This window comes from Myotis brandtii, unplaced genomic scaffold (assembly GCF_000412655.1).
Source record: "Myotis brandtii unplaced genomic scaffold, ASM41265v1 scaffold419, whole genome shotgun sequence".
Classification (NCBI taxonomy): Eukaryota; Metazoa; Chordata; class Mammalia; order Chiroptera; family Vespertilionidae; genus Myotis; species Myotis brandtii.
In genome coordinates this window covers 2026743-2044423 of record NW_005366075.1, presented here as the reverse complement: position 1 = coordinate 2044423, position 17681 = coordinate 2026743, and the positions used below count along the sequence as shown (strand labels likewise).

The 17681-nt window shown below is 43.4% G+C and overlaps 1 protein-coding gene across 18 annotated transcripts in view; it reads left to right on the top strand.

Annotated features, from left to right (window-relative positions):
• Positions 1 to 17681, top strand: part of CDC14B (cell division cycle 14B) — an 85355-nt gene that overhangs the window by 61241 nt on the left and 6433 nt on the right. For 14 of the 18 annotated variants that reach the window (XM_014545700.1, XM_005873755.2, XM_005873746.2 and 11 more), the window contains 5 exons: positions 1068 to 1155; positions 1895 to 2125; positions 8345 to 8483; positions 8651 to 8810; positions 9464 to 9561. In XM_014545700.1, the coding sequence (XP_014401186.1) occupies positions 1068 to 1155; positions 1895 to 2125; positions 8345 to 8483; positions 8651 to 8810; positions 9464 to 9561 (716 nt within the window). Of the gene's footprint in view, positions 1 to 1067; positions 1156 to 1894; positions 2126 to 8344; positions 8484 to 8650; positions 8811 to 9463; positions 9562 to 14091; positions 14455 to 14998; positions 15121 to 17681 lie in introns of those variants that run through there. The other 4 variants (XM_014545698.1, XM_014545699.1, XM_005873756.2 and 1 more) reach the window with 3 other exon arrangements.

Here is a 17681-nt window from a genome sequence, read left to right as displayed (position 1 = left end):
TTCTCTGAATTCAGGATGCATTTGATAATCACCTATGATTCAATGGAATCTAACTGCAGGTTTCTTGTTAAAAAACTTCAGATTTCTGTCTTCACTTGAAAATCAGAATACCTGGCAACACTTTCCTCATTCCCATTTAGGCCTGTTAGCATGGAACATGGGCTCGCCAATTCTTCTCCGTGATAATTAAGTAACTTGGTTTTAGGTTATGGGCCTGGCCTGTGATGTTCAAGCAACTCAGTACATTTCTTACTTAGTCTTAGGTACACATATACACGCCCAGCAAAACTAACTGACCTTATTTTTATCATTAGTTTTCTTCTTCGATCTCAAGTGTCTCCTACTTTCTGCTCAAGTCCTTGTGTAATCATTTCTATTGTTGTTAAATTTGAATTCTATTTATCTTATAATAATTGTTATGGAAAGGACTTAATAACAGGAAGTAAAGTGTTTTAAATTTCAGTTTTTTTCTAGAGACCTACAGTGATCCTAGTATACTTACAATTTCAAATTTCCTGGTGGTTTAGTAAAAAATTTTCAGCGACCTTCTTATTAAATAGTTAGCAACATGATGCAGACATGTTTCTACAAATAAAAAGTAAATATCGAAAGTCCCAGAGCCTGAATAGATACTTTTTTCTCCTTTGTTCAATGAGTCAAGATTGCTCATATTGGAAGCCAGTTAGTCATTCAGGGAAATGGAAGTTTCCAGATCACTCCGAATGGAAAAGTTTACTTTTATATTAATTAGTAGCAACTATATGAGAATTTACTTGGATAAAATCACCAAAGTGCTTAGGTATATTTTAGATACCAGCAGTCAGTTGCTTTCTGAAGGCTGACTACCCAAGCAAAAAACACTTAAGAGAAAGTGATTAGGACCAGAAAAAGTCAACTGACTCTTCTCTGGAATATTCAGAGCAGGCTCAAATTTAGTGTCCTGCCTCATCATTTATAAACAGCATTTGTGCTAAAGCAAATGGATTTGAAGTTCAGCAGGCATTCAATATTGAGAAGGGGTGTGGAGAGATTAAGTCTAAAAATGAATCATGCCGGTCTCTTTGCAGAAAGCAGAAAATGGAGATTTAAATTGGATAATACCAGGCCGATTCATTGCCTTCTGTGGACCTTATTCAAAAACCAGACTTGAAAATGGTATGCAAAAATATGGGACCCGGGTAGTTTTCTTATTAAAAGTATCCATCTTTTTTTTTTCTTTTTTTTTTTTAAGAGGCCTAAGAGTTTAACTAAGGTACTTGATCATTTCAGTACATTATTCTGCCTGAATTTAACTTTATTTAATTTATTTTTTTACACTTATAATCAAAGTAGAGGCCCGGTGCATGAAATTCATGCACAGGGACGGGGGCGGAGGGAGGTGAGGGGTGTTGTTCCTCAGCCGGGCCTGCACCCTCTCACAATCTGGGACATCCCTCTCACATTCGGGGACTGCTGGCTCCTAACTGCTCACCTGCCTGCCTGATAGCCCCTAACTGCTCGCCTGCCTGTCTGATTGCCTGTAACCACTCTGCCTGCCTGCCTGCCTGCCTGCCTTATCACCCATAACTGCTCACTTGCCTGCCTGCCTGCCTGATCGCCCCTAACCGCTCACCTGCCTGCCTGATAGCCTCTAACCGCCTCTGCCTGCCTGATTGCCCCTAACCACTCGCCTGCCTGCCTGATCTCCCCTAACTGCTTCTGCCTCTGTCCCCGCTGCAGCAGCTTCATCCAGAAGGACGTCCGGCTGTCTGGTCTAATTAGCATATTATGCTTTTATTATTGTAGATTGGTATTCAATGTCCAGTCTAGACACTGTTTCCACACAATTACAGATGAAATTGTTACCATTGTTTTCCTTCTGCATTTTACAGCGTTTGGTAATTTCTTCATGTAGGTTACTACCAGCATTCTCCTGAGGCTTACATTCCCTATTTTAAGAATCACAACGTTACTACCATTATCCGTCTGAATAAAAGGATGTATAATGCCAAACAATTTACGAATGCTGGTTTCGATCACTATGATCTTTTCTTTGCGGATGGCAGCACCCCTACTGATGCGATCGTCAAAGAATTTCTGGATATATGTGAAAGTGCCGAGGGCGCCATTGCAGTGCATTGTAAAGGTATGTCTGTAGGGCTGGTTAACGAGTGGTGGGCATGTATGTGTAGATGTGTGAGTATGTTTGTGTATATACCATGGTCATTAGATGATGTGCTAGGACACACGAAGCTGCTTTTGTGGTTACAGAAGGTTTTTTTTTTTAAGTTGCTTGTTTTTAGATTTTTTAATTGATTTCACAGGGAGGAAGGGAGAGGAAGAAAGAGATAAAAACATTGATGATAGAGAAACATCAATCAGCTGCATCCTGTATGCCCCCTACTGGGGGTCGAGCCCAAAGCCCGGGCATGTGCCCTGGCATGAAATGGCACCCACCAGCTTTTGGTGCCCGGGAGGGGGGTGCCCAACCAACTGAGTCACATTGGCTGGGCATAAGTTGCTTTTTTCTTAAACCCACTTTATTGTGGTTTTATTGACATAAAAAAGCTCTACATATAAAGAATGCTTTAAAACCCTAATTTCATATGAAAAGTATAGCAAGTTAAATTGTGTTCATAGCCTTACAAAGGCTTATCACATGGAAATGTATTCATTTATTCATCACATAATCTGCTCCATGCCTGCTGTTCGGTAGGCTCTAGGGTATGTCAGTGAGCAGAGCAGACAGATTGTTTGAAGAAATAATTGCTGAAAGTTTCCCAAATTTGAAGAAAAACATGAATGTAAACATCAAAGAAACTCAGGGAGCCCCAAGCAAGATAAACTCTGAGACCCACACCCAGATGCATTATTATCAATCAATCTGAAGTCAGAGGTAAAGAGAATCTTGGAAACAGTAAAACAGAATCAACTTATCACATTCAAGGGACTCCAGTAAGATGTCAATAGATTTCTCATCGGAAGGTTGATCTATAGGGTGTCCCAAAAAATGTATACACACTTTGAATGATTATAAAGTCAGTTTTTATTAACATACAGTTCATTTTTAAAATTTAAAAGAAGCTATAGAATGAATAATATTTTTTGTCAACCCCTGTTTTCAAACTGATGACTGTTCTGGTCCAGGCACTGCTAATAATGTGAAGCAATGGAATCACAAACATCAAGAATCATTTTGTTCAGTATTTGTGTGCCCTTGATTTGTCAACTGTTTCTTGTTTTGTAACATAAACTTTATATTTTATGTATCCCCATAAAAGAGTCTAGTGGATAATTTTTCTTTGTTCAAAGCTTAGTCTGGCCTCACCCGTTATTTTAAATCAGTTAAACCTAAAAAGGAATGAAAATGAAGTGAGTTATCAGCTGTTAAAGTGTGCATACATTTTGGGGGACATAGGGTGTACACACTGCAAATAATTATAAAGGCAAAGTTTGTACTTCAACTGTGTTTTCCATCTTCCAGTAGCATTTTAGGATGAAATTCCTTTGTTCAAAGCTTACCTGGCTGAAGAGAAACATCAACTGAGCTCAGCTGTTAGTGTGTGTACTGTTTGGGGACATTTGGTAGTCAGTGCATCTGGCTAAACCTTTTCTCAAAAATGGGGTGAAATTAAGACATTCCCAGATAACTAAAAGGTGAGGGAGTTTGCTACCACTGGGCTTGACGTGCAAGAAAAGCTAAAGGTTGAATGGAAGGACACTAACTAGTCACTAGAAGCTATCTGAAAAATACAGATCTCTGGTCAAAGTAAATGCATTGGACACTTATAATGGCTGATATTACTGTTACTTAAGCTGTAAACTCTCTAATCAAAAGATGAGATTGGAAGAATGGCTTAAAAAATAAAAGAGAATCAATTTTAGATTCAAAGACACAAATAGATTGAAAGTGAAAGGATGGGCAAAGGCGATTATACGGATATCAGACAAAAGAGACTTTAATGAAAGGTTATGAGTCAAAAAGGGGCATTATATATTAATAAAGGTTCAATACGGTAAGGAGATAGAACACTTACAAACATTTTACATGTCTAATAGACCTTCAGAATATGGGAAAGAAAATTGGACAGAATTGAAGGGAAAAATAATTGTCCAGTACTAGTTGGAAATGTTAATATCCCACTTTCAATATGGGTAGAAAAACCAGACAGAAGATAAGTAAAGAAATGCAGGACTTGACCACCACAATAAACCAGCCACATCTCTGAGCCTAGGAGCACCCTACCCTGCCCACCAACGGAAGCACTGTCGTCTCACATACACGGGGGACATTGATAATGATTGCACAGCAGTGTGAGGTGTTTCAGTGCCACTGGATTGTACACTTGCAAACAGTTAAAACCATCTCCAGAAACTGGCCCCAAAGAAACATAGGTCTTTGAATTGCCCGACAAAGAATCTAACATGGCTGTCTGAAAAACGCTCAGTGAGCTAAAAGGAAACAGAAGTAAATGAAATGAGGAAAATGATACAGTGGGGCCTTGACTTAGGAGTGTCCCGACTAACGAGTTTTTTGAGACACCAGCTGTCTCTCGGCCGATTTTTTGCATTGAGTTGACAGAGTGATTTGAGTTAACGAGCTCCTTAACGAGCTCGGTCTCGGAACGAATTAAATTGGTAAGTCAAGGCCCCACTGTACATCCACAAAAATGGTTAAAGTGGAAAGTTTTATGTTATATGCATTTTATCACAACTTTAAGTAATGAATAATTTAAACAAACAAAATTCAGCATGGGTTATTTCATGTTTTAAAAATTATAATAAGCAATATAACCTGAGGTGTTCCTTTGGGGTGGTTTGTGGTCCCCAGGTCATTTGGCAGTGTCACAAGGCATTCTTTTGGTTTTCACAACTAGGGGGAGGGGTGTTCCTGGCATCTAGAGAGTGGAGGCCAGGGATGCCCCTGAACATCTTAAAACACACAGGCCCGCACTGGCAGCAAAGCATTATCTGGCCCTAAATGTCAGTAGTGAAACCCAGAAGTGGCCTGGGGACCCGTTAAAAACCAGAAGAGGATTTGATATAATCAGATCTTTGTTTTGGGAAGAAAACTGATGACAGTGTGAAGATGGGATTTTCAAGTGAAACGTGAGGTTGATGAGGAAGTGCATTAATGTGTTTGGGGCACCATAACAATACCACAGACTGTGTCAAACAGCAGGCATTTATTTTCTCACAGTTTTGGAGGTTAGAAGTCCACGTTCAAGGTGCTGGCGGGTAGGTGTCTGGGCAAGCTGCCCTGGCAGCCGACAGCCGCCTTCTCTGTCTCCTGTGTACACTCACTCCTGGTGCGCTTCCTCATGTCATCGGAGCACCAGTCCTATTGGACTAAGTGCCCGCCGGGGCCTTATTTAACCTTAATTACCTTCATAAAGTTCTTTTTCCAGAGACTGTCATGTGGGACAGAGGACTTCAACATACTATGGATTTGGGGGGAAGGAGGGGGAGGAGACACATAATTCAGTCCATAACATTCTACTCTCTGGCTACCCAGTACTCAACATTCTCACACATAAATATGACCATTCACTCCATCCCAACAGCCGCCCCCAGAGTCTTAACTCATTCCGTGGTCAGTCCAAGTTGAAAGTCTCAGGCCGATCGTCTAAGTCAGCTCCGGGTGACTTTCAGAATTCCTCCCCAGCTGTGAGCCTGGGACAGCAGACCAGTCATGTTCTTCCAAAATGCAGTGGTGGGACAGGCATTCGCATTCCGAATGGGAGGAATTAGAAAGAAGAAACGGGTGACAGTCTAGACCTCGCAGAGCAAATGCCCTAAATCTTCCGGCTTGAGACGAATGCTCTTCTTTTTCTTTTAATTCTTTCAAAATGTTTTATTTCCATCATTAAAGTAAAATATTGCCAGCAATAAAATTGGAAACCACCAAAAAGTAAAGGGAGTAAAATCAACCATAATCTCAGCATAACAGTACAGCTGCGTTTTATAAATTTATTCCAGCCTTTTGTTCATCTGTAGGCCTCCGTTTTTGAGTTACAGAAAACCATGCTGTAAACACAGTTCCGCACCCTGTTTTCTCACTCAGTTGTGCAGGGGTATGCAGATCACAGCCCCACAGACTACACCTGGCCCACTGCCAGCTTTTGTGCATGAAATGAAGCTGGTTTTACATTTTAAATGGTTAGACAAAATCAAAAGAGGAATAATTTTTGGTGACATGAAAATTATATGGACTTCCAATTTGTGTCCATAAATTAAGTTTTATCGGAACACAGTCATACATATTTATTTATATATTGTCTTTGGCTGCTTTTTGCTAAAACAGCAGAGTTGAATAGTTGTAAAAGAAACGGGAAAATTTTGTCAACCTCTGAAATACTGTATCTGAATCATGCTATTCAATTGGCTGCTAAATCTGTCCTTTGAAACTTAGCACGCTTTAGGTGCTTAATAAAGGAATTTCTTCCGAACAATTCCGGGAGGGAAGGGGCTAGGAGGAGGAGGAGGAAGAGGGTTAGTGATTTTTAGACATGTCTCTTTTCAGGCATCTGCTGGACTTGTTATTCCCAACCAGGGGAAAAGACGTCTTCTCCCTGGTCAGTAAGAAGAAAGACGTCTTTTGTCAATCTTTCACGGCTAAATAACAGCTTCTTAGTGTCCTTTTAAAATGTTATTTGAGACCAAAATGATCTTGTTGCCATCACATGAGTCACATCTAATTTTCCCTTAGCTGTGCAGAAGCTTTGGTGAATTTTCCCCCCTTTGGCTTTGGGAAGCTATTCTTTTCCCTTTTTTTATTAAACTTATTGGGGTGACATTGGTTAAAGTGATCATATAGGTTTCAGGTGTGGGTTCCTGTGTTACAAGATCTGTGTACTGCACTGTGTGTCCACCACCCGGAGTCAAATGCGAAGAATACTGTCTGGCTCCAATATCTATTCCACAGGCCCGCAGGGGAGGCAGGCCCGCCTCCTTGGCTCTGGTGGTGGCCTTGTCCCTGACGTTATGGATCGTGTAGCCTGGTCCATGCCCCTGGGCCTGGGTGGTGGCAGCCGTGCCCACCTCTGTGTCTATTTCTGGCTTCTGGTGATTAAATCCATGGGTAATGTCTATGGAGTTGCATGTTCAGCCACACCATTGGTGTTGTCTTCAGAACATGTGTGCTTGCTTTCCACAGTATGGATAGGCCTAGAATTTTCAAAATGTTTAGTTTCTGGTTCGTTTTTGTTTAAAAAGGTCTTGGATTCATCTCCCTCCGCTCGTATTTTACGTGTCAGTAAGGAGACCCCCGCTGCACCTTCAAACCTTCGCGCACGGATGATCTCCTTTGCTAACTATCCAAGGCCGCCGCTCACAGTTTTGCTTTCCACAAAGCCTGCGGACACAGTGCAGCCAGGAGTTTGCCTCTTTCTAACAAGGATGGCCTTTCTTCTAGTTTCCAATAACACGGTCTTCATTTCCACCTGTGTCTGCTCCAGAATCCGTGCTAACGTGCATATTCCTGCCGACAGCTCCTTCAAGGCAGTCTGGGTGTTTTCTTACAGGAGCCTTGAAACTCCTGCAGCCTGTATATTCCAGTGCCAGAGCCACTCCCGCGTCTTTACGTATTGTTATGGTTATGGTACCAAATCTGTAGCAACGAGGGTTTTTCAGAGAAGCAACCAATAGGACATGTATGATGCATAGAAGGAGATTTAGGGTAAGGAATTGGCTCGCACACAAGGGTGGCTGGCAGGCTGGAGACCCAGAGGAACCAGTGGTGCGTGAAGCCTGGAGGCGGTCTGCTGGAGAGCCCCTCCTAGCTTGGGGAGGCCAGTCTTTTTGTTCTGTTCATACCTTCAACTGATTGAATGAGGCCCACCCACATGGAGGGTAATCCACCTACTCAAAAGTCCACTATTCTCACCCAAATACACCTACCAGGTTGACACATAAAATTACCATCGCAGGATGAAATAGAGTAGTTTAGGCGAGAGTCAAGGAGGATAGCAGCAATAGAGTTTTTAAAAATCATGTGAAAACGAGTAGAAAAGTACAGTAGAAACACTGGCGAATGAAGGGGAAAGTTTTGCAAGATTTTAAGCCTGTGTTTTTGGGAATGTGATTTTATCATTTAGAGAAAACTCAGGGTAGAAGCACTGTACTTACTGAGAGTCGTCACTTAGAACACGATTTTCATTCTTGGCTGTGTGAAGAATCATTTGGGGGATTTTAGGAATCTCTGTCGAGGCGGCATTGTGGGACCATTAAATCCGTTCTCTGGAGGTGTTTTGAGACCTCTCCAGGTGATGGCAGTGCGCGCCCGAACTCCAGGACCGCTGTTTGGGGAGGCAGGCCCGCCCCTCGCAACAGGGACCAGGTCTGATTGGCTTGTTTCCCGTCCTAGCTGGCCTTGGACGAACGGGCACCCTGATAGCCTGCTACATCATGAAGCATTACAGGATGACCGCGGCCGAGGCCATCGCCTGGATCAGGATCTGCAGGCCTGGCTCCGTGATTGGGCCTCAGCAGCAGTTCTTGGTGACGTAAGTAGATGGAAGGCTTTGGTGATTCCTCGGGAACGCTGGGTCTGGATACTGATCGGAAGTAGACGTCTTAGTCTCCATAACGACAGACGGTCTAGGAGGACGACCTTGTTCGTTTGTCTCTTTCTCAAAAAGTGTATTTTGATGCTGTTTAAATGCTCTGACAGGAAACAGTCAAACCTCTGGTTGGAAGGAGACTATTTCCGTCAAAAGTTAAGGGTTCAGGAGAACGGCAAACACAGAGCAGCTGTCTCAAAGCTCCTCTTGGCTGTGGACGACATTTCACTCCATGGGGACAAGCATCACGACAAGCAAGAACCTGAGCTGGTAATGGAACCATCCTCGTCACTCTGTTGCTATTTCTTTAAATGCCGTTGAGAACCTTTCAGGGCGCGGAGGAAACTGCAGATCGAGTAATAAAGCACATTTTGAGGGATTATTGTCACATTTTTTATACGTAGAGTCCTCTCTAGGAACTTTCTGCTAAATAGTTAGAACAAGGTGATGTGTCCATGACACTGGAGTTCTTACACACTGGGCACTGGTGGGAGGGGATGCGAAGGAAGCGCTGTCGGTGGCCCTAGTGACCCCCTTCCCGACACCTTGTGACAGCTGACCTAGGGACCGGTCGTTCCCACGTGGGGAACTTTAGAGAACCAAGCGTTTAGGGGTAGCTGTCCTGTGTTAAGTGATGGTAAGTAGATGGTGAAATTTTAAAAAGCATGTTTTCAATATTGAAAGCCCATTATGCCTCTTCACTGTCAGTGTTTTATAGCAGGAGCGCTATTAGCTTCTGTGTCTGTGGAAGTGAAGGTTGGGTGTCGCGCAACGTGACCTGTAGCTTTATTTCAAAAGCAGCAGCTATTTTAGAGTTCAGCCGGAAGCGGGCGTGCGTGCCCCGGGGGTGAGCGTAGCTGCTGTGCTCTGCTGCATGAGCCAGGCAGCCGGGTGGTTGGCTCAGTGTGTTTTTACTTGTGCAGTACAGCGACGACGACGAAGGCTACGGCGTGACGCAAGGAGATAGACTCCGGGCCCTGAAAAGCAGAAGACGGCAAAAAACGAGCGCGGTGCCCCTCACGTGAGTCCGGGCGCCCTGGCGGGGCTGGTGTGATTTCGTGCGTGTCTGAGGCCTTCCGGAGCATTTGTCCGGTACATTTCCTCTGTAGTTGCATGTCCCTTGGGCCACTTTGAAATGATTCTAAATTATTTTAAATCGAGTTATTTTAAATAGCCTACGAAGCTCTAGGCTATCCTCTGTTTATCTCCGTCTCCATCCTGACTTCTAGCCTGTGTATAGGAAAGCTTTAGGAACGCTTTTCCTCTGGAATCATCTCTGGACATCCTCAGGGTGTCACACCAAGTGTAAACCACAAACAATAGATTTGTCCATAATTACTAAAAATGGTGAGTATCCTTAGACTCACTGCTATGGTGCAGGTAATCTCTTCTACTACGGTAGAATTGAATCCGTGGTGACATGGTGGCTTAATGTCATCATATTACTTGAGGGCAACAATAGATCAAACTATATGTTTTATTTAACTTTTTTGTTTGAGGAATTATATTCAAGTTTCAGAAGAAGGTTTAGCGTGGGAATAGGAAGTATTAGAGTCAGTGAGTGTGTTTGTCCACTTGATGTTGCTTGTGTAAGTGGTAGTTTGGATAAAATCTCGCAGAACATCCAGTATGATTTTTTTTTTTAAAAAGTAGAATAAAAAACTTAGCCATCATACTTTTTTTCCTAGGGTATTCTCTTTTTTTAAAATCCTCAACTGAAGATAAGTTTTTTATTGATTCTAGAGAGAGAGGAAAGGAGGGAGGGAGAGAGAAGAAGAAAGAGAAACATTGATGTGAGAGAGAAACATTGGTTGCCTCCTATATGCATCCTGACCAGGAATTGAACCTGTAGACTAGATATGTGTCCTGAGCAGGAATTGAACCCTGCAACCTTTTGGTGGACGGGGCAATGCTCCAACCATTCAGCCACCCGACCAGGGCTGTAGGGTATTCTTCAGTAGATGCTCCCACCTGTGACACTGGACTTCGTCCTTCCGATAACCTCTCATCGTTGTGAGGCACCCAGTTTCCAGTCCCCTCCCCCTATTCTGTGGTGGACAGAGGCCAGTTATTCAGTTATTAAGCATCTTGTAATATGGTGCATAAGGCGCTAATGACAGTAAATGTTCATGGCAGAGAAGAGGAAGCCTTGTTTTTCATTAAAAATAGTTCTTCCCTGGTATCTCCTAATAATCTTAACTTCTCACGTAGAATTGCCCCTGAGGCACGTGTTGTGCTGGGCCTCTGCCTCAGGCGTCCTTCCAAGATCCAAGAGAAGAATAGAATTTTCCAGAATAAGGAGCTATGTGAGTGGAGGGCATCGGTGTTGACTGTAGGCACCATTTAAGCATTATCTTTGCAATGGGGTTGCCATCAGCTAGAATGCTTGTACATTTTATGTAATTTTTCCAAGTGCCATTTTTTAAAATTTCATTAAAAGTCTTTATTTAAAGCTTTATGGGTTATTTTTATTTAGAAACATGATAGTCCCTCCAAATAATTATTCTGAAGCCCATTTTAGACCTGATGGAGGCAACAGGCAGTGCCCAACGCAGAGCCTGTCAGACGTCAGTGTGCACGAGTCTCCTGGGGGAGCTGGGCCCGGCAGGGCAACGGGCCTGTGTCGGCCTGCGTTCCGGCAAGCTTCCCGGAGCGGCAGGTGCCGTTGCCCAGGCCACGCGTGGGAAGCCCCAGGAAGGGAGATTCTGTGGCTGCTTTTCATCTGCCTGGGTGTTTTGTATTGTTTTTAAGAATCTGCAGCATCTGTTTATTTCTCAACAGCTTATTGCCTTCTCCAGTTGGGATGACAGTTCTGGTCCAATATTTTGTTAAATAGGGCTTATGGGAAATCTGTCTCCGATTGTGATAAAATAAAAGACAGTAAATGAAAACTGACATCCTAAATGTGAAGGTGACACTAGATGCCATTCCTCTCCCCTTGGTGTTTGAGGCCCTGGGGGGAAGCTGAGGGTGCTCAGTGATGGTGAATGAGGAACTGGCGAGGGCGGGGGAGGGGGAGCCAGCCTCGCCCCCACCCCAAAGCCAAACGAGGACCCTGGCCCTTTGCTCTGAAGCACTCTTGTTATAAATTAAAACCAATTAAAATGGTAAAAGTTAGAAATGTTAAAAAAAAACTATCATTATAACCCAAAAATAATAGAATAGCCCCCAAATTGTCCCCCTCATAGGCACAGTTAGCAGGCTTAGAGGCCACACTTTTGAAGGAAAAGGCCAAAGCCCCCCCCATTGTGTGCACAGGCCCTGGGACGTTCGGTCAGTCTCAGCACCTTCCCCTCCTGGGCAGCAGCCTGCCTGCCCTCTCCTCTGTTCTTTGAAACCCTATTAAAATCATCTCTTTGTTGCTCTTATTTGTAGCTCTCTTGGCTCTAAAAAAGGAGATCAATTGGAGATTTTTTTCCCCTCCCAAGTCTTTGTTGTTATTTTAGAAAGAAAAGTCCCCTGAGAGAGTTTTCAACTGCAGTTTAGATTGAGAAACCTGAATTCAATCCCCGCCTTCCGACTGACTCCCCTGTCACCGCGGGCAAGTTATTTTTCTTTGCTATTGGCACTTAAATCCAAATGAAAATACTCATCATAAGGAAAGTTAGTGAGAAACATGTGATTCTTAAGAGAAAGGTATGGTACGTAAAATACCAATCCAACTACCGGTTTCTATTTTATAGTCAATATTCGGGGAAAGTGAAAGTCATTAGAAATTGTAAAATAGTCATTTTCTCAGAAAGCCTGTGTGATCCTGCCCACCGTGAAGACAGTAGGTCATGTAGCTCCATGACCTGGAGGTGATCGTCGGGAATGATGGCAAGTACGTGGCTGTCTGTGCTCAAGTAGATTTCGTAGATTTGATAACTTCCCCCATGCTGCCTATCTGCATACTGATCATTTCTGCTAGTTTGTTGTGGTTAAATGAGATGCTTCATGAAGAGGGGAAATGTATCCTACACAGGAACATGCAAAAGTATAGATCTAATTCGCCTTGAAAAGCCTTAAACCCCCCTTAACGGTACAGTGTTGACGGGTGTGTTTTTCATCCCTGGAAAATAATTCATATGCCAGGAGCTTCATTAGAGGAGCAAATAAAGGTCTATACGGCAGACACCTGGACATTCAGGCCATTCTGCCTTTAAGATAACTGTTAAGTCAGTAACTACAAGTGAAAATTGGGATTGGTGGGGTCCAGTACTGCTCCAAGTCACTGATTACATTCTGGGTAACTATTAAGCCTGTAACCTTACCATGCAGCAGGTTTGGTTTGGTTTTTCTTTGCTGGCAGGAGTGAGAGAGTGTGGTCTAGATTTGGGTTCACGCCCACATAGGATGCCTGGGCCTGGCACCTAGTCTTCAGTGATTAAGATGACAGACATTGATGACGATGTCTGTACAATCTTCATAGTTTGCGCCCAATAGTTTGCACAAAGCAAAGACTCAATGGAGCCTTTTGTTATTGGTCACAGATGTGTCGGTGACCGTTTGGAAATGTAGTTGGAAGGCGTTACCACCCTCCCAACTGTGCGGAGGTCCCTTCCTCACTGCTGGAAGCCAGGCAGGGGAGTAAGAAACACCAAGCTGAAAGCCGAGTTGAGTTGCATGAGAAAAACAACAAAGGAAATGTGTACAGTACAGCAGGTCCTCCAATAACGTCACTTTGTTCATAACACTGATGAGATGCTGTAGGAGATTAACTTTTGTTAATACCAATTAGTCTACGGTAAAATTGGTTTTGTCGTATTTTGTTTTGCATAAAGTTGCAGAATCATCGATGATGTTAAGTGAGGACTTACTGTATTAGTTTATAAGGATAATTGTCTTTTGTCGTGTTGTCTGGGTTGCCTGTACTTCTGCAATCCTTGTTTTCAGGATACGCACCTCCTGGATGATACAGAATATGGCTCCATTGAAGTGAGAGCAGCCCCACTATGCTGTGTCTGCTGCTAATGGTGCCTCCGAGGGGATGGATGGCGTTAGTTATCAGTTGGTTGGTTTTGCCTCCTTTTCCCCTCTGGTTTGGTTCAGTTTTTTGTGTGTGCATATCATGCTTTTTGAAGAATTTCAACCCTATAACAACAACTTTGATTTCTGTATCATACAATTATATTAACATGGGCAGTTATTGAACTAAAGATTGGGCCTACTCTGTTCTTACCAAGTGTCAAATTAGTTTAATACTGAAGACAGCATTTTTTTGTTGTTAATCCTCCCCCGAGGATATTTTTCCATTGATTTTTAGAGAGAGTGGAAGGGGGCGGGAGAGACAGAGGGAGAGAAACATCGATGTGAGAGAGACACATCAGTTGGTTGCCTCCCGCACATGCCCTTGACCGGGAATCACTGGACGCTCTAACCACGGAGCATGCCGGCCAGGGCAAGACAGCCTTTTTTTCCAACATAATATAGCAAAACTCCATCCTTGTTTCCCACCCTTCCGCATCATCACAGGGTGTCTAAAATTTACACATGGCTTCATTTATTTATTGTTTTATTTATTTTGGCTTCTCAGTTTGAACATCTGTTCTTTCCCTTCACCCCTTTCCAGATGTTCCCTAGCTGTGCTGACCTCTGCACTGTGTAGTGTTGTCATCTGGTGGATTGTTTGTGACTACATTCTTCCCATCCTGCTATTCTGTCTCGATGGTTTAAGAGCACAGTAGCCATCGGACCCTTTGACAAATAGCTGCTGTGTAAGTGTCCCACCCATTTCTCTACTAGCTCACTGCTGCCGTTTCCCATGATGCATGTTTTTGTCGCTAGCAGCTCTCCTCGCTTTATTGATTTGCCTTTTCTCAAAGGTCCTTTTTCAAAAACTCAACTCATGGTGTGGTGTCAGGGAGGGGGGCCCTTCACTATTCTTTCCATACAAGGGACATTAAAAACAATACACTTTGATTTTTTTGTTGTTTTTTTTATGCGCTTTATTGATTTGCCTTTTCTCAAAGGTCCTTTTTCGAAAACTCAACTCATGGTGTGGTGTCAGGGCGGGGGGCCCTTCATATTCTTTTCATACAAGAGTCATTAAAAACAACACACTTTGATTTTTTTGTTATTTTTTTTAATGTTTTTATTTATTTCAGAGAAGGGGAGAGGGAGAGATAGAAACATCACTGATGAGAGAGAATCATCAATAGGCTGCCTCCTGCACGGCCCCTTCTGGGGATCGAGCCCGCCCCCCGGGCATGTGCCCTGACTGGGAATCGAACTGCGATCCTTGGCTCCTGAGTCGATGCTCAGCCACTGGCTTTGTGTTTAAGTTGTGCTGACTCTTAACAGATTTCTTGAAGTAGCAATTTCTGTCCCTCTTAAAAATATTTAGTTACTTTGGGGTGCTTTTCCTTCCATTACTTGTCTGTACAACTTTTCTCTAGTTTCTAGAGTAAATATTTTTAGCATATCCTTTCCAATCTAGCAGAAGTAAGTTTCGCACTGATTTTCTTCTGTTGGTAAAGATCGGGCTTTATAGCCAGGAGGTCTCGAGGCCGTGTACACAGCCTCTCGCAGCAGCTGCTTCCCAGCAAGTCTCTGTCGTGAGTTTGCGGAGCTCTCTCCTCGACCTCGCTTCCCTGCCTCCCCTCACAGTCACGTGTTCAGAACTGGATGTTGGACGGAGGGAAGCGGAGAAGACTGGAGTCTTGTCTGTGTTTGTGTTTCTGCGTGACCAGCGCTGCTCCTGCCTTCCTTCTTTCCCCGAAAGCAACCCAAATGCCTTTCTCAGGGGGACATGGACAGACTCTGTGTTCTCTGGACACCTTTCACCCTTAAATGAATACCGTGCCCGAGAAGAGACGTCTTTCCTGCAGAAGACCGTGCACGAGCTCGCCGGGATCTCCAGCCCAGACCCAGCGCAGGCCCGGCGGTGCCCTGGCGGCTGCCGAGAACGCGCCCTCTCCTGTCTAGGCTGCCTTCCTTATTCTCTGACATTTTTTCTTTAGCTCATTCAAGGATTTCTCTTCTTGTTCCAACTCGGACCTGGGAGTTTTATTAGTGAATACAAAAGTTCCTGCTAGGACTTCCTCCAAAGTAAAATTTCATGGCAACCACCACTCGTGTTTTATGGTTTCATTGAGTGTCTTCAGATGGTGGGGAAAGACTGTGAAACCTAGCAGACTTCATTCTTTTCAAAATTAAGGAAAAGCTGCTTAACGTGTTTCTATTTGTGACCTTTTCTTAAAATGTGTCATTAAATACGAACTTGTCACATAGGCTGACACTCTGTGTTTCCAATATAGATGGCCCTTCCCGGTGGTTTTCCAGGGCAAAGCTGTCTTGAATAGATGAGCTCCAAATGGGTGGCGGCGCTGCTAATAGTACTCAGGTGCTTTGATTGTTTATTTTCCCAGGGTAACTTTTAAATGGGCTCCATGAGGCTCTCTTCTTTTTACCGTCTAGGAAGGTGTGACCTTTCTCTGTTATTACTAACACTCGCCATTGCACTAGACCCGCAGCAGAGTATCCATTCAGCCTGATTGATTAATTTGGAATTTACAGAAATCAAAGCTTTCAAAGGTAACGATGGGTCCTCATAGTTGTCTTTGAGGCGATTGCTTGTGGGCACAGTTGGTGGTGTGCCTGGAGCTGGCGACGTGAAGGACCCCCCGATTGCTGCGTCAGACTCTTAGTGGGAATATGCGTCCGGAGTTGCAGGGCCCCGGCTCATCATTTCAAAAGCTCGTTTGGCATCCGTGGTCGACAGCCAGTGTAAATAGTACATAGTTGCACTGATGGACTCTTTTCTTGGAATTGAATGTTTATGTTCAAGGCACTTTTGTGGCTTGATAGTTTTTACTTTACAATATTCCTCAAGTTGCAGATGTCATGTCCAAACTTGGGGACTATTGGGGCTCGGCAGATCCCGCAGAGAAGAAAGGGCTAAAGAGGGTTCTGCTGGGGAGGGTGGGGGGGAGAAGGTGCATGTGCTGCCTATTGCTCTGCAAGGTCACGTGATTGGTTTGAAGGTGGGAATGGTTCCTTCTCAATTACCTTGGCAGTCTGCCAGCTTATCCCCTGCCAGGTGGTGCTGGAAGCTCTCACAGGTAATATCTAAGCGCAGTTGCTGGGTTTTTCCCTCCTCATTGATGCATAATCTACAGATGTAAGAGCTGCTCTATTGTTAATGCAAATAGCTGGTGGCCCGAATCTTTATTAGTGTGACTCATGCATTCTAAATGTCTACCATGCTCTATTTCAAAGTTCCACATCAGTTATTAATATTATTATATTAATTCACATTAATTGTTTACACTAATTTGATAGATACTTTAAAATACTTTTTAAAAAACAAAAAACTTTCCTGTCAGCCTAAAATTTGATTTAGCGGTTATTTCTTGTCTTGAATAGTATTGTCAATTTAAGAAATCAGATCTCAAATTTCCTAAGCAGGCGATGCATTGGCCCGTGTTTCCCTCACATTAACGATTGGACAGTGCAGTAGTTGTCCATACTTTGGGCTGTAAGTGGCCTCATTTGAGGAGTTGGTGTCTCACTTTCTCCGTTTGTGGAAATGGAATAAATCGCCTTGCGTGGCGAGCGCCCTGGGCCTGGGCTCAGAAACGGCAGCGGGAGCCCCCTTGGCTGCTTTTTGTTGTTTTATTTTTTCTTTATGAAAAATTCTTGATTCTAGATTCACATCTTTGACAGACACTCCTTTATGTAATCAGAAAAACTTTAAATAAATCCTTTGTTTTCAGGCATAGAATTCATGTGCCAGGGCAGTGGGTGTCTTTAATCGCACAACTGTGTCACATATGCCAGCACAGTGTAAAACAAAGACTTATATTTTTGATATTTATTTTATATATTTAAATGCTATTTAACAAAGAAAAATCAACCAAAAAAATGAGTTCGCGTGTCACCTCTGACACGCGTGTCATAGGTTCGCCATTACTGATTTAGGAGGTAAAACTTTACGAGAAGTCCTGAGTCCAGCATTGGCTCATTAGCGAGGATCAGTTTCCCTCGGGGGGGGGGGGGGGGGGGGGCGGAGCTGTCTCATGAGGCTTTCAGAAACCCTCGATGGACAGCAGCCCGGGACCACTAGTTTGTTGGAATGGTTTCTTTTTTAAAAATATATGTGTTTTTTTAATTGACTTTAGAGAGAGAAAGGGAAAGAGTGAAATAGAAACAACAATGAGA